Below are 14,239 nucleotides of genomic sequence, written 5' to 3' on the forward strand. Positions count from 1 at the left end.
TTAGGTTTTGAAAAAGTGATTTAGAATAATGACAACAAAGCTTATATACCTTAATCGCATAATTAACAAAACCCGAGAAAACTCCCCGTAAAACCGGACACTCGATCGGGTAGCTAAGGTACTCGATCGAGTACCCCCTTACTCGATCGAGTACCCAACAGGTCAGAAACTTTTCTAAAACGCAACTTACCCTTACTCGACAGAGTAAGGCCTACTCGATAGAGTACCCCAAGACTTATAAATACGGAGTATTACATGCTGCCTTGATACTTATTCTCCCTGGAATACCCAATGATTCAATCCAATTGGCACGTTCAATAATCTATTCTGATCAGAGAGGGGACAGTAAAAGGAAACAAAAACAGAAAAGTCAGTAAACTAGGAACTTCTATTATTGTCCAACATGACAATCCTTTGAAGTTTTCAATACTACAAGTTGTAGATACCTCATTTCTGCACCTCTCGCAAACCACCCGGTAATGATTGGGCCGCATGTTTGGTACGCGGAACGATTTGTGACAATTCGTAAGATTATCGTCAAGTGATTGCTCAAATATTAATGTCTACCTCTTAGTTGTCATCTACGTGCCGATACGGTCGTTTTGACAGTAATTAAAGTACATTTGGGGTCCGGGCCTAAAACCGTCTCCATTTTCTGATAACCGTTAAATCCCGAGTCAAAATGTTCTGGAATGTTCCGGATATTTCTATTCCATATTTCACAATCTTTATCTTTTGGTAAACAATTTCCCGTAATATTCACATAAGATATTAAGGAAAACCGAATTATTCCGTCCTACCATAACTTAAACACGGAAATCTTTCTTCCGCAGAGGAAACCCCTTGGGAACAGACGCAGCAGGTGCTGCGCCTCTTCCAAGAGACGCAGTGACTGCTGCGCCTCTTCCCAGGTCCTTTTCTGCGTAATTTTCGTATCTTTTTCATATCTTTCCGAGATTCACTTCCAAAGAGTCTCCGAAACCCTAATTCTTTCACGTGATTAGTATAAATAGGAGCCTTTTCTCCTCATATTTCTCACGCGAGTGTCCGCCCTTCTCTTCTCCCTTTGCATTCTAGACCTTTGTTCTTACTTTTTGGCGTCTACGTCCTTGAACATTCGACCACGTAAGCTCGGATCCTTCTGAGTACCAGCCTCGTTTGCATGACCGACCAGCTTGACCAACTACACATCAATCAACTTAATTAATCTAATCGTTTTCCTCTTACGAGGGCACTTTCTTTGCATTCGCGTCGAGCATCACTAATCGATATCTTAGTCCTTCTCGTTTCGTCAACATGTAAGTCTGAGGGTGTAAATCTCTCTTTTATTTATTTTATTTTAATTATTGTATCACTATTGTAAGGTTTATGTCGAAAATACCTCATTAAAACCGATTTCTAAACCATGTTTTAAAACCTCTTTTTACGGTTTTTAAGACTAACGTCGAGAAAGGACGCAACAATCGCTGCGCCTCTTGAAGGAGCGCAGCACTGTTGCGCCTCTTCGTGAGGGCCGCCGCAGATTCTCGCTTCCTTTCTTCTTCCTTCGTCCTCTGTAAACTCATTCGTTGTTTGCTTTTTACCTGTTTGTTCTTTAATTCTTCGTCATAATAGTCTGATATTTCACATGTATATTAATTATCATTCATTAGCACATAATTCATCATAAATTCGACTTAAATCCCAAGTAATCAATATTTGCGGGTTTTCGTCATTAAACTCAATTCGGGTTTTAGAGATTCAATTCATCAATATTGAGTTTCTGGAATTCATCATTGACATATTTATATCTGTTATTTGTCATATCTATTATATATTCGTCATTAATCCGTTGTATTTAACCTAATTAATTGGTTTAGTTTGTTAACTTGTTAATAATTCTTATTAATCTTATATTAATTCGTTTAATTCCGTTTCATCCATGTTTTATTGTTTTATGACCCTTAATCACATGTAAATAATCCACTAATCACTTTCATCCGAGTAAATAATTTAATCAATCATTAAATTCACCAACGAGTATTAACAACACGCAATTCCGGCTCCACGGCCCGAGTCGGAGTCAGAACAGACGCATCTGGTCCGCGCCTATTCAAAGGACGCACTCTCGCCTGCGCCTATTCCGCGTTGAATTCTGTCCCTGAACTCCGTGGTTGCCTTGACCTAGTTTAATTAGCTTACATTTAATTAACTATTAATCGTATTATCATCTTCTGATCTGTTCGTAATTTTATTCCTTTATTCTTTTTCTTAAATTATCCGTTTTAAAGGTATTTTCGACATAAATCGCCTAATCCAATGTAATTATTGTAATTTTCATTATTATAATTTTCTTTTGTTGTATTTATCATTATTTCTTGTATCATTTGTATGTTTTCACATGTAATTGAACTTAAATCCTACTTCGACCTAATTGTTTGCTAAATTAATTGTTCACCGACTTAGTATTAATTCTCACATTCTAGGATTAAAACTTGGATGTTGCATTGCATGCATATAATCGACGATATATCGAGTACGAATAACTTCCCTAATCATTAGTAGAGGCCGCTATCGAGGCGGGCGGGATTAGGTGTTCGATTAAAAGAGCTTCCTAATACGTACCCTCACCCCTTACTCCAGATATCTGTGAACACCCGTGTTCATTGGCATCCACGAGAGTCATTCTAGACATAGAATGCTAAGGGTAACGATTGCTTAGTGTTCATGTCACTACTTTGTGTCTTGACATGACACGAGGTATTCGAACGGTTCCAATTTCCCATAAAAATTGGTGGCGACTCCATACAAAATGCAAACGCTTGTTTCTCCTCTCTCCCAAGCGCCCCCGTGGGCCCCCGCTGTCCACACAAGTTTTCATTTGTACGCAAACCAACAAGACAATCCTTCCGCAATTTAGAGTTAGATAGTACATACTTTTTTAGAAGTTTTTACATACTACTAAGCCTGAAGCAATACTGTAATACAGCTTACACTTTTACTGAGTGAAATCAAACTGAAAATCACTTTGAATGACTCGACTCGGGCAATTTCTACTATCATGATGAGTCATTTCACCGCAAGCACGACAATTCCTAAGAGGCTTTGCATTTTCTTGTACTGCTTTTTCCTTACTTGAAGTAATCCGTCTTCCCGATCCCTTATTCTTGCACTTTTCTGGTGGTAGAACACTAGCTTCAGTGGGAATTTTTGACCCAATAAGCATCTCAATTTCAGCTTTCTTGTTTTTTGACTTCCCACGTTTAACTGAAATCATCAATTTCTCATTGAAACTGCGAAGAAGTTCAAGCAGCTCATCACCAAGTTCCTCATTATCCTCAACAAGCAAAACCAAAGTAAATACTTCCGACCACAATTCACTTATCTTGCTTTGGTGGTTTTCTACCGACAGACAATCAGCTAGGAGTGTTGTTCCAACAACATTAAAAATAGGACGGAAGGTTGTACATTTGCTCCATCTGTCTAATAGATACTCCCTAGGTGTATCATCAAACCCTCTATTCTTCAACACCCACAAAATATGCTTACAAAGTAACCCGATTCTTTCAAACATTTTACACGAACAAGAAAACTTGTTACCACTTAAATCAACTGTGTATACCTTGTCTTTCTCACGGTCCATTATTGATATATGGTCATTGTAGTCTTCAATTGTCCTCGGTGAAAGACCACAAGTAAAACATGCAGCTTGGAGTTCTTGTTGGAATTCATAAAACATAGTTGTTGTGTAAAATTCAGCAGTTTTCTTTGCTAAAAGGAGAGGTGTTGATAATTTTGGAGAAGAGTTTTTATCATCAGTTGTCACCTTTGAATATTTCCATCTCTGAGTATCCATAGCCGATTGGAAACGCATCTAAAACTCGACAAGAGTGAGGTGCGGGTTAGTAAAATTCCCAAAGAAGCTATTTTCAGATTCCGACCTTGATGTTGTGCACATAATCCCGCCAAAATATATGTCTCTAAAATAGGCGGGAATCCAACTTGCACGAATGTCAATCATTGACTTCAGCCACTCATGATCAGAAAGCTCATACGTGGAAATGATCGACTTCCATCTGAATTCAAATTCTTCTGTATCAATCTCTCCATCCCAAACAATAGAATTTATTTCCTTCAAAAAGTTTGTGATTTGGCAAATTGATGGACCGACTTTGTCAGGCAGCTTTTTTATTATATGCCACATGCATAATCAGTGTTGTGTTTTGTCACCAAACACATCTTTTAAAGCTTGATTGATACCTCGGCATTGGTCAGTTATTATTGTAGTAGGATAGCAATCACCCATAGCTTTTACCAAATTCTCAAACAACCAGGTAAATGATTCTCCATCTTCCTTTCTTAACAAACCACCCGCAAAAGTGACACACCTTTTATGGTTGTCCATACCCGTGAAAGGGCAAAACACCATTTTATATTCATTGAAGTTATAAGTAGCATCAAAAGATATGGCTTCACCAAAAAGGGCATAGTTTTTAATTGAGATTGGATCTGCCCAAAAAACCTTACTTAGTCTCTTCTCATCATCCACATCAAAGTCGAAATAAAATGATGGAGACATAGCCTTCTTTTGCATGAAACTCTCCAGTAACATCTCAACATCATATTCCTTGATGTATTTCTTAACAACCCTTAAATTTTTTTTGAAATCTTCTAAAGAAGCCCCAACATTTTTGTACCCTTTTATATATTCTTTAAACATTCTAAATGAATCCACCGGACCATGATTTACTCTTGAATTATCCATGATTATTTTCTTGTGAAAGAGATTCAAATTACTAGATGGTTTCAAATGAATCATTGTCGCCGGTATAATCATAGCATGTGTGTGAACCTCGACAAAATCATAAATTTCATATTCACCAGTATCAATTCTCCTAAAACTAACCTTAGCTTCACATCCTGTTTTTGTAACAGTCCCCTTCCTTTTAGTTCCCTTATTCCTACTTTTTCCTTCTTTATTACACACACAACGCTTGTGTGTAATAATCCCTTTAACCAATTTTTTTGAATCTAACCTTGGAATAAACCCACAAACTTTGGCATATTTGTTGTAAAAATCTATGCCATCTTCCAAATTTGGAAATATCATCCCATTGATTGGTTTAACATGTTCTGGACAACTCGGGAATCCGAAAATTATATTTTTGGAACCAATTTCTGGGGTTTCTACAAGACAATCAACAAAAAGATTGTTATTTTTGTCAAACCAATTTTTATTAGCTAGTATAATAATGAACAAGATACAATTTTTGTACCTGGTACATTAGTTAAGGGAAGTACACGAGGCATAACACTGCTGATCAGAGCATGGACATTAGTAGCAGGTATACTGTTTGCACAGGAAATGCACAGGAAATTATGCACAGTAGAATACGCATCTTAAGATACACTGTTGATCAGTCCATATTAAAGTGTAACTCACCAGCAAACACAAAAGTGGGGCACAAAAATACTGAGAGATAACTAAATAAATCAACACCACATTATATCCTAATTACTAAAAGGGGAAGAAAAACTGGTTAAAGATTGATAGGCTTCAAAGTACACATCACTATCATATAAGATACACTAGTTCATGTCTTAAGATACATGATTTTTAGATATAATAATGAATAACAAGCTGCATTTTTTGTACCTGGTGCATTAGTCAAGGGAAGTACACGCGGTATATCAGTACTGCTTGAAGCATGGACATTAGTAGCAGGTATACTATCTGCAAACGTACACATCTCAATCAAATTAGGTACACTAGTTCATGTGTCAGAATACATGTTTTTTAGATACAGACCTTTCGCTAGCTAGGTACACTATTTTAGCTAACCAGATACACTTATGTTAGTTAGCTAGAAGCATGTATCTAACAGTATAAAGAGATGTATCTTGGCTAAGAAATTTATTCTTACATGTGTGCTCAATAATCAAAAGCAAAAATATAAAAAATCATAACTAGCTGGAAGAAAAATTCTCCAGAGGTACATATATTTATGACCCTAGATGCACATGTTCAGTTATCTAGATACATACTATTTAGAGATAGAAATTTAGCTAGCTAGAAACATGTTGATACGGTCGTTTCTGTACCAAAAATAAACCTAAATATAACTAACAGAAGCTAGTGATAAGTGTTTTGGTAAAAAGTTACCGAGTTATATATTTAAATGGTGAGTGATAGTGACCGATCTACGGCCGATTAATATTGGATTATGATTAATCTAACGAGTAAATATGCGATAAGTAAAGAAGGAAAAGATAGACAAAAGGATGACACGAGAGATTTTTGGTGACGCGGAAAACCCGGTGTGGGAACAACCGCGGGGGGAGTCGGAATCCCGCCAACTTTGCACTATAATCGATGTAAAATACGCCAAAATAAGGAAATACAATTTTATGTTGTTCAGTAATTATTGCCAATTGCTGATGGATTTTTAGAGACGAGTGTTGCTTGATAATCCCCAGAGTGTCCTTGTACGCTGCTTTGCCCTTGCTTTTATAGCTGTTGAAGACCAAATCTAGGGTTTGAAAATTGCCTCTGCTTCTGTTGCGGAATATCAGGTCAACGTGCTGCAAAGTAGGAGTTTGTTAATTGACTGGGTCTTTTGCTCTTTCTCACGTGTGGGCTTCTTTCCTTTGGGCCATGTTGTGTTTGTTCTTTATTAATCTAGCGGTCCGTAATTTGCCACCTCAGCAATCCATCTTTCTTTCCCTTTCCAACCGTCGCGCGCCACATGTCCATTTCTTGGCCACTTTCTCCTGTCAACATGATGCCACGTTGGGATTTGTAAACAGCGTTTTTTATCCATAACAATTGCCCCCAAATTTCCGTCTCAAATATTTTTAGGCGGGAATTTCAGTTGCGATGCGTAGAACTGACGAGGCTTTTAGCAGTTATCTTAGTTTCTACTACTTCTCCTCTTAATAACTCCTCAACCGCTACAATTATTATCCCACTCTCCCACTAACTCTTCCTCTCTCTTTATATTCCTTCGGTGTTCCCAAAACTCCTCACTTTCTCCATCACCATCAATCTCCTTCATCTCCTCCTCTTAAAAGTTCTCTTTCCTTCTGTCGGTTGCTCTTCCACAGGTACTTTGTCTTCATCTTTATTTTCTTTTCATTTTTGTGCATACCATGTCACAAAAGTCCGTCTCTTCGTCCTCGGCTTCGGATCCAGTGATGCCGTCCGATGACTTTCTCTCCGGCGGCGTCCTTTCCGCCAAGCATTCTTGTGATTCCGAGTTTACCCCTGAGGATCTTGATCATATCAAGAAAACCTTTGGCTTTTCTGATGACGTGGTGTTCCACATTCTGACTCCTGGCCAGAAAGCTGACTCGGTGAGGGAAGGGTGGATTTGTTTGTATGAGTATGCCTTTCGCCTGGGTCTGCGATTTCCTTTCCCTCCTTTGGTTCAAGAGTATCTGAACTTGAATCAGTTGGCTATTTGTCAAGTGGCCCCATACACTTGGCGAACTTTGCTTGCGATTGAAGCTATGAATAACCGTTTTGGTTATGAGATTGGTCTCTCGGACCTTGCACACTTGTTCTCGGTCAGGTCTCTTGCTCGGGGTCAAGTAACCATTCGGGTTCGAGACGGGGAGAAGAATTGCATCATCTTCCCTGTGAAGCCGGATGACAGCAAGTGGTTTTCCCGCTTTATTTTTGTGAAAATTGACACTCTTCCTGCTCCGACTGACTATATTGTCAGTGTTTGGCGATCAACAGACGGTACTTGCATGCCTTTATTCTTGTGTATTTTCCTTGATGCTCATATTTCCTTACTTGGTTTTTTGTGCAGGTTTATGCCCCTTGCCCTTGTCTCCTGACAAAGCTGCCTCCCTTTCCAAATTGTTCAGTCCACCTCCATAAAATAGGACATTCCCCAACTTGGTCCAGGATTCTGCTGCTGTGGTGAAGAAAACGGTTGCTGAAGAGAAAGATTCAATGTCGACTAGTGCGTTTCTTCTTCCTTTTTTGACTTGGCTTTGTTTCTGGATCCTTCGTATATTTGGTTCTAACTTGATCTTTGCTGCTTCCAGGTTCTGCAAAATCTAAGATTTCATTGCAAGATGTCCTGGCTCAGAGAGTGAAAGAGCAAGTTACGGTTGCCCCCAAGCCTGCTGAGAAGAGAAAATCTACTCCTCCTCCCGGTTCTGGACCTCGTCCTAAAAGGAGATCTGCTGCTGCGGAACGGGCTAAGGAGCAGACTCCTATTGAAGCTACACCTCTGGCTGTGAGGCCTCCACTACCTGGGCACGGATTGTCTGCTTCTGGAGATGCTCTGGTTTCCAAAGCTGTTTCTGGTTCTGCCCCATCTATGCCTGCGTCTGGTGTGGTTCCAACGCCTGAAACTATCCCTGCTTCTGGAGCTATTCCTGCTTCCGGAATCGCTCCCGCAGGGCTACCGCTTCTAGAGCCGCTCCCGCTTCGAGTCGCTTCCGGTTCCAAATGCTTCGCTTCAGGGTCTTTCTTAGGTTCCAAATGCGCTCCGGGGTTATTGTTTTCACGCTTCCAAATGATTTTGGAAGGGCTAGGTCTGCGAGTAGCTTGGACTTAAATGAACCAGATGCTTCTTCCAGCTCCTAGGTCTGCGCTGGATAGCAAACCTTTGCTTGACTCGGTGGATCGTGCAACCGAGCATTCTTTTGAGGTAAACGATCGTTGGATGTTGCCTGCCATTCTTCTCTTTAATTTTTTTTTTTTTTTTTTTTTTTTTTTTGACGCTTGGTTCTGGTGTACCAGTCCTTCCAGATGGCTCTGTTCCTGCGGGAGAAGGTGTCTTCCTTGGTGGCGGAGAATGCAAAACTTCAGAAGCTGGCGAAAGAAGCCAATGAGGATAGGCTAAAGACTCAGGCTGATCTAAACAAGTCCCAGTCTCGCTTTGGAGGAGGCCACTCGAAGCGAGTTTGCGAAACGATCTCTCTATTCTTTGAAGGGAGGATTTCGGTCTTTGAGGGAAAAGCTGTCGATGCTGAGAAGGAGGTTGCTGATGCTAAAAGGAAGGCTGCTGATGCTGAAAAGAAGGTTGCTGATGCTGAGAAGAAGATTGCCGATGCTGAGAAGCGTGCCTCGGAGGCTGAGAGGTGTATCTCAGAGGTGGAGAAACGTGCTTTTGATGCAGAGGCTCGTGTTGCTCAGATCCAGGAGGAGAAGGCTTCTGAGGTGCAGGAGTTGAAAAGGACTCTAGTGGATGCTTTGTCTTATGCTGCTCTGGAAACAAAGATCGACTGTATAAAGGTGTTCCAGAAGGGGGAGCATTCGGCCTGGGATTTGGGAGCTGAAGAGGGGAGGCTTCTTTGCTACTTTTCCGGATGGTCCGAATCGGATGTTTGTCTGGCTTGGTGGAGCTGCATCGTTTTCTGCTTTGATGACCCAGTGCGCCGAGGAAGAGGTGAATTCTCCCGCTCTCGATGCTCAGCCGCCGCTTTCGAAGATGTGGTGCACATTGACGTAGATTAGTATTTCTCTGCATCTGAAAGACTTATGCTATGCTTAGTTAGTTTTTGGCCCTACGGGGCATAACATCTTTATTTTGAACAGTTTTATGTACTTTTGGTCTGGCTCTGGTGCCAGGCATATTTTGCTTTGTGACTTAAGTATTTTCTACTGGTTATTTTTTTGTGTCGTACCGTTTCTGGTGCTTTGATTTGTGCATGCACGTCGTTGGTTTGGCCATCGCTGTTAGATTGCTGGCTAAGGGGTCTAGTATGCCCACTCGTCCAGAGGAGCCAGGCTTGCGTGGGTGCTAATGCATCGCGGGAGGCTGGTTGTCCCGGTTGTACGTGCTTAGCCACGGACACACGCCTTCTGCAGTGGATACAAGCTCTGCCAGATTAGTTTGCATTTTATTTCCTTGGCTTATTTGAAAATATTTAATTTATTCATGGTGGTTTTGCAATTTAAAGCTTTGTTTAGAGTTTAAAATACGAGCAAGGCCAGAAAACATTCAGATTCAGGTGGTATCTAGACCCAGAGAAATATATAAAAAATAGAAAAATATTTTAGAAGCAGGAAAATATCTTTTAGGGCCAGAAGAATTTTTGGAGGCATAAAGGTATTCAGAGACAGACAAATATTCAGAGCCAGAAAATATGTAAAGCAATATCTAGAACCTGGCTGGGCTGTATCTGGTAGGCTGAGTACCCGGTTGTTGACCTTGCTGGTGACTTTAAATAAAATATTTTTTCAAGTGGGTGATATTCCAGGATCTGGGAACCATTTGCCCTTCCATAGTCATGAGTCGGTAGGCTCCATTTCCAACTGTGCTTTCTACTTGGTATGGCCCCTCCCAGTTGTAGGCAAATTTCCCTGCTTGCTGGTTCTTGGTATTCTGGAAGACTTTCCTTAGGACTAGATCTCCCACCTGCAGGGTTCTTACTTTTACGTTCTTGTTGTAGCTTTTAGCCACAGTCTGTCGGTAGGAAGCCATCCTGATTTGGGCGCTGGTTCTGAGTTCATCTATCGTGTCCAGGCTGCTTGCCATTTCTACCTGGTTCCGATCTTCTGTGATGCATCCATATCTGTGGGTTGGAACCCTGACTTCAGATGGGATGACGGCTTCTGCTCCGAACACCAGGCTAAAGGGGGTTTGCCCCGTTGCAACCTTTGGTGTGGTTCTGTCGGCCCATAGAACCAGAGGTAGCTCTTCCGCCCATTTGCCCCCAATCTCTTCTAGTTTCTTTTTCAAGTTTTCAATGATAATCTTATTCTTTGGATTCGGCTTGTCCGTTTGACTGGGGTTCTGGGAGTAGATTTCTGCAGCGAGATGTTCCACCTAGCACAAAAAGCTTCCGTCTTATTTCCAATGAATTGGGACCCATTATCACATATAATTTCAGATGGAATGCCAAACCTGCATATGATATTGCGTTTAATGAAAGATATCACCTGGGTTTCTGTAACCTGGGAGGATGATTCTGCTTCTATCCATTTGGAAAAGTAATCCGTCATGGCGAGCATGTAGACTTTGTTTCCTGGTGCTCTGGGTAATGGTCCCACGATATCTAATGCGGTCGTTTCTACACCAAAAATAAAATACCTAGATTACTGCTAACAGAAGTCAGCGGCAAGTAGGGTCGATCTCCACAGGGAGGCGGTGTACTATCTATTTGTCTATTTATCTGTCTAAATGTCACAATTGGGGGTTTTGAATTGATTCAACTAAACTAGAAATTAAGGCAAAGGAAAAGAATTAACAGTAAGAGAAAGAGGTATGCTAAGAGTCGGTCCACCGTGGCAGCTATCAGATCTATTATATCAGGAATATTAAGGCGATTAGACTATTGATAAGAAGAGCTATGGTCGTCACCTTTCGGTCCTTAAACCGCCCTAGAGTGTAAACAGCTTAACTTTCGCCCTCACTGCAATACCCTATTGTAATTAAGCAAGCCTTCCCTTCCAATCTTTCGATCTAGGTCGGGGTTAACTAGAATTATGGTCTCCTGCATGCATACATTCGACCGGATAACAATTAAATTGCCTAATACAATTCCTACCGCAAGGCTAATCTATTTAATACAGTTAAAGCATCGCTACCACGGCTTCCCTAATCCTAACATACTAAGGGAACTAGCTACTCATGGGAATGGGGGAAACAAGAATAAAATAAATAATAACAATAAACATTAAAAGGGAAGAAGAAAAGGGAAGAAGAATTACTAGATTAAGGGATCCGGAAGAAATAAAAAGTAACAGTGTTTAAGGAAGGGAAAAGGAGTAACGTGATCCTTCCCGGATTGTTGGGTGATTCCAAATGACAACCCTTACTCCTATTTATAAGAAATTAGGAGTAGGATTAAACCTAATGACGGAAAATAACTAAAAAGCCCAGCCCGTCATCAATATCCACTCGATCGACCACTTAAATCACTCGATCGAGTGAACTTGACTCAGGAACAGCTCGATCGACCAAGAAGGGTGCTCGATCGAGTAAGGCTATACAGAAACTGGTCGATCGAGTAGGAACACAACTAGATCGACTGATTATTCAACCTAAAACCACTCGATCCACCAAGAATGTCTTCGATCGAGTGATAATTGACTTCAGCAGCTTGTAATTTTCGTTAATTTGCCTTTGACTTGTCCTTTTAGCTCCCGGAACACCTTCACGCATCCCAAGACAGCAATATTTCCCGCTCCAAATCTACTCTTTCTCCAAATGCATGCAAAATGGACGGTAAATGACTTGATTTCGCTACTTCCTGGTTCATTCCTGCAATTAAGACATAATAACCCAAAGTAGCATATTCGGGGCATTTCGTAGCATAAAACCACGATAAAAGCATAGAAATACGTGCATAAAATAGGCTAAAAAGACTATATAAAATGCACGTATCAAATCTCCCCAAACCAAACCTTTACTCGTCCCCGAGTAAACTCAAAACTATACGCTAATGGAACGGAAAAATAACTCAGAGCTAGCTACAAATGCCCGCTTAAGCCAATTTAATGCAAGCAAACTAACACTTATAGCTAACAGTCAAATGCAAACGAGTTATAGGATGTTTATAAATAAAGCTGAACCGTCGACCTTGCAAGACCTTTAACAATGGACTCTCACGGGTCACTCTTCTCTCATGAAGCAAAGGGCAAACATATATGTATAAGAGAGAAAGAAAAATAGTCGCTCACCTAAACTACGACCCACATAAACATGCATGCAACTAATATGATAGACAATTCTAACTACCATACATACATTCCAACCAAACAAGGTCCTGTCACAGCCGAGGGCTTACAAAAATATGGTAAAGTGAGGCAATGGGTAAGAAAAGGCAAAACATTTATGGGAATGTGGAGGTATAGGCGGCCAAGCTAGTACCTAACAAAACCATATGAAACAAATCCAATTCTCAACTCAATTATGAAATAAGCACAATGCCCTTCATTTGGCATAAAACTCACCAAACCCAACCAAACATACTCCTCAAATAATGTAAGATAGAACATAGGAGTAGAAACCGTCAACTAACAACATCTTTTTTTTCTTTTCGATTTTTTTTCTATTTTTTTCTTTCGGTTTCTTCTTTTCTGATTTTTCGAATTTTTTTTTTTTCATTTTCCAATTCTTTTTTTTTTTTCTTTTTCACGTCTTTTTTCTCATCAACCTCCCTTTTTTTTCATAAATTACCAACTCTAAATCAATATGATATGAGCCAAGATTTGATACAATAAACAGTATACCGCAGAACAATCTAAACTAGCTTGACAAGGCAGGCTAAATTTGGGATGTAGTTAAGGGTCAACAGGCAAATTTGGCTAATGTGGAGTTTGTGGGTAAAAATGAAAGAAAGGGAAAATGTAAGCACCTCCCTGCATGTGACACCAACCACTAACCCGAATGTATGACAGCAAAAAGCAATTGAATTTCATATACGTGCAAATTAATGATACATGATATGCAAGGAGTAACTACTCACAATCCTACATGAAACTGGTCACAAATAACACCAATTTATACGGCTCTAAATCTTAGAAATTATAAGTAGGTTGCCAAAATTTCAGGTCAAGTCTATTCGTTCAGCTAAATTAAACATTAACTCGTAGACATGCAAAAGACAAAGCTAAAAAGATAACAGTTTATTGCAAGGCTTAAGCAAAAAGACAGTTGCAGTGCAATATCATCATTGAAATCTACCGTTCCGACTCAACCTATATGCTAAAATAAACGTGAAATTTTTTTTGAATTTCAATAATTTTTCAAATTTTTATTGAATTTTTTTGAATTTTAACAAAAATAAACAACAATGCATACTGAAAATAAATGTGATAACGGAAATGCAATTAAAAATCATATGCAGACACAGATATGGATGCATAACCTCCCCAAACCAAACTGTACAATGCCCCCATTGTACCAAAACATGGAAAGGAAATGCAAACTGAAAGGAGGAAGAGAGAGTAGGAGCGGAAAACTTACAAGATAGCGCGAATAAGGGGACCTCCCCAAACCGACCATGAAATGGGAGGTTGCTAAGGGCCCGGAAAACCGTCTCAGGAAGCTAATCCAAGTCAAATACACTCGATATACGTCCAACAGTGGTCGATCGAGTGAATGGGCGTCCAAGAACAGCTCGATCGAATGGTATAGTAGTCGATCCAGTGGTCCTCTAATCTGCAGGTGGTCGATCGAGTAGCGTCTTCACTCGATCGAGAAGATCTCTCAGCTAAAGTGCTCGATCGAGTAGAATGACTACTCGATCGACTGGTCCTCGATGTAATTCCTGCAAAATGAAATTAAAACAG

At 40.1% G+C, this 14,239-nt stretch overlaps 2 protein-coding genes across 2 annotated transcripts; both read right to left on the reverse strand.

The window, feature by feature from the left end:
- Positions 1–2,977: 2,977 nt before the first annotated feature.
- Positions 2,978–3,835, reverse strand: LOC141594979 (protein FAR1-RELATED SEQUENCE 5-like). The gene has a single exon (XM_074414956.1). It carries the CDS (start codon positions 3,833–3,835, stop codon positions 2,978–2,980), a length of 858 nt encoding a protein of 285 aa, XP_074271057.1.
- Positions 3,836–4,189: 354 nt separating this feature from the next.
- Positions 4,190–7,034, reverse strand: LOC141594980 (protein FAR1-RELATED SEQUENCE 5-like). The gene is made up of 4 exons (XM_074414957.1): positions 6,929–7,034; positions 5,590–5,713; positions 5,256–5,329; positions 4,190–5,166 (listed from the first exon to the last, which is right to left on the reverse strand). Exons 1-4 carry the CDS (start codon positions 7,032–7,034, stop codon positions 4,190–4,192), a joined length of 1,281 nt encoding a protein of 426 aa, XP_074271058.1.
- Between the last annotated feature and the right edge of the window lie 7,205 nt (positions 7,035–14,239).

Source organism: Silene latifolia, chromosome 8 (genome assembly GCF_048544455.1).
Source record: "Silene latifolia isolate original U9 population chromosome 8, ASM4854445v1, whole genome shotgun sequence".
Lineage (NCBI taxonomy): Eukaryota > Viridiplantae > Streptophyta > Magnoliopsida > Caryophyllales > Caryophyllaceae > Silene > Silene latifolia.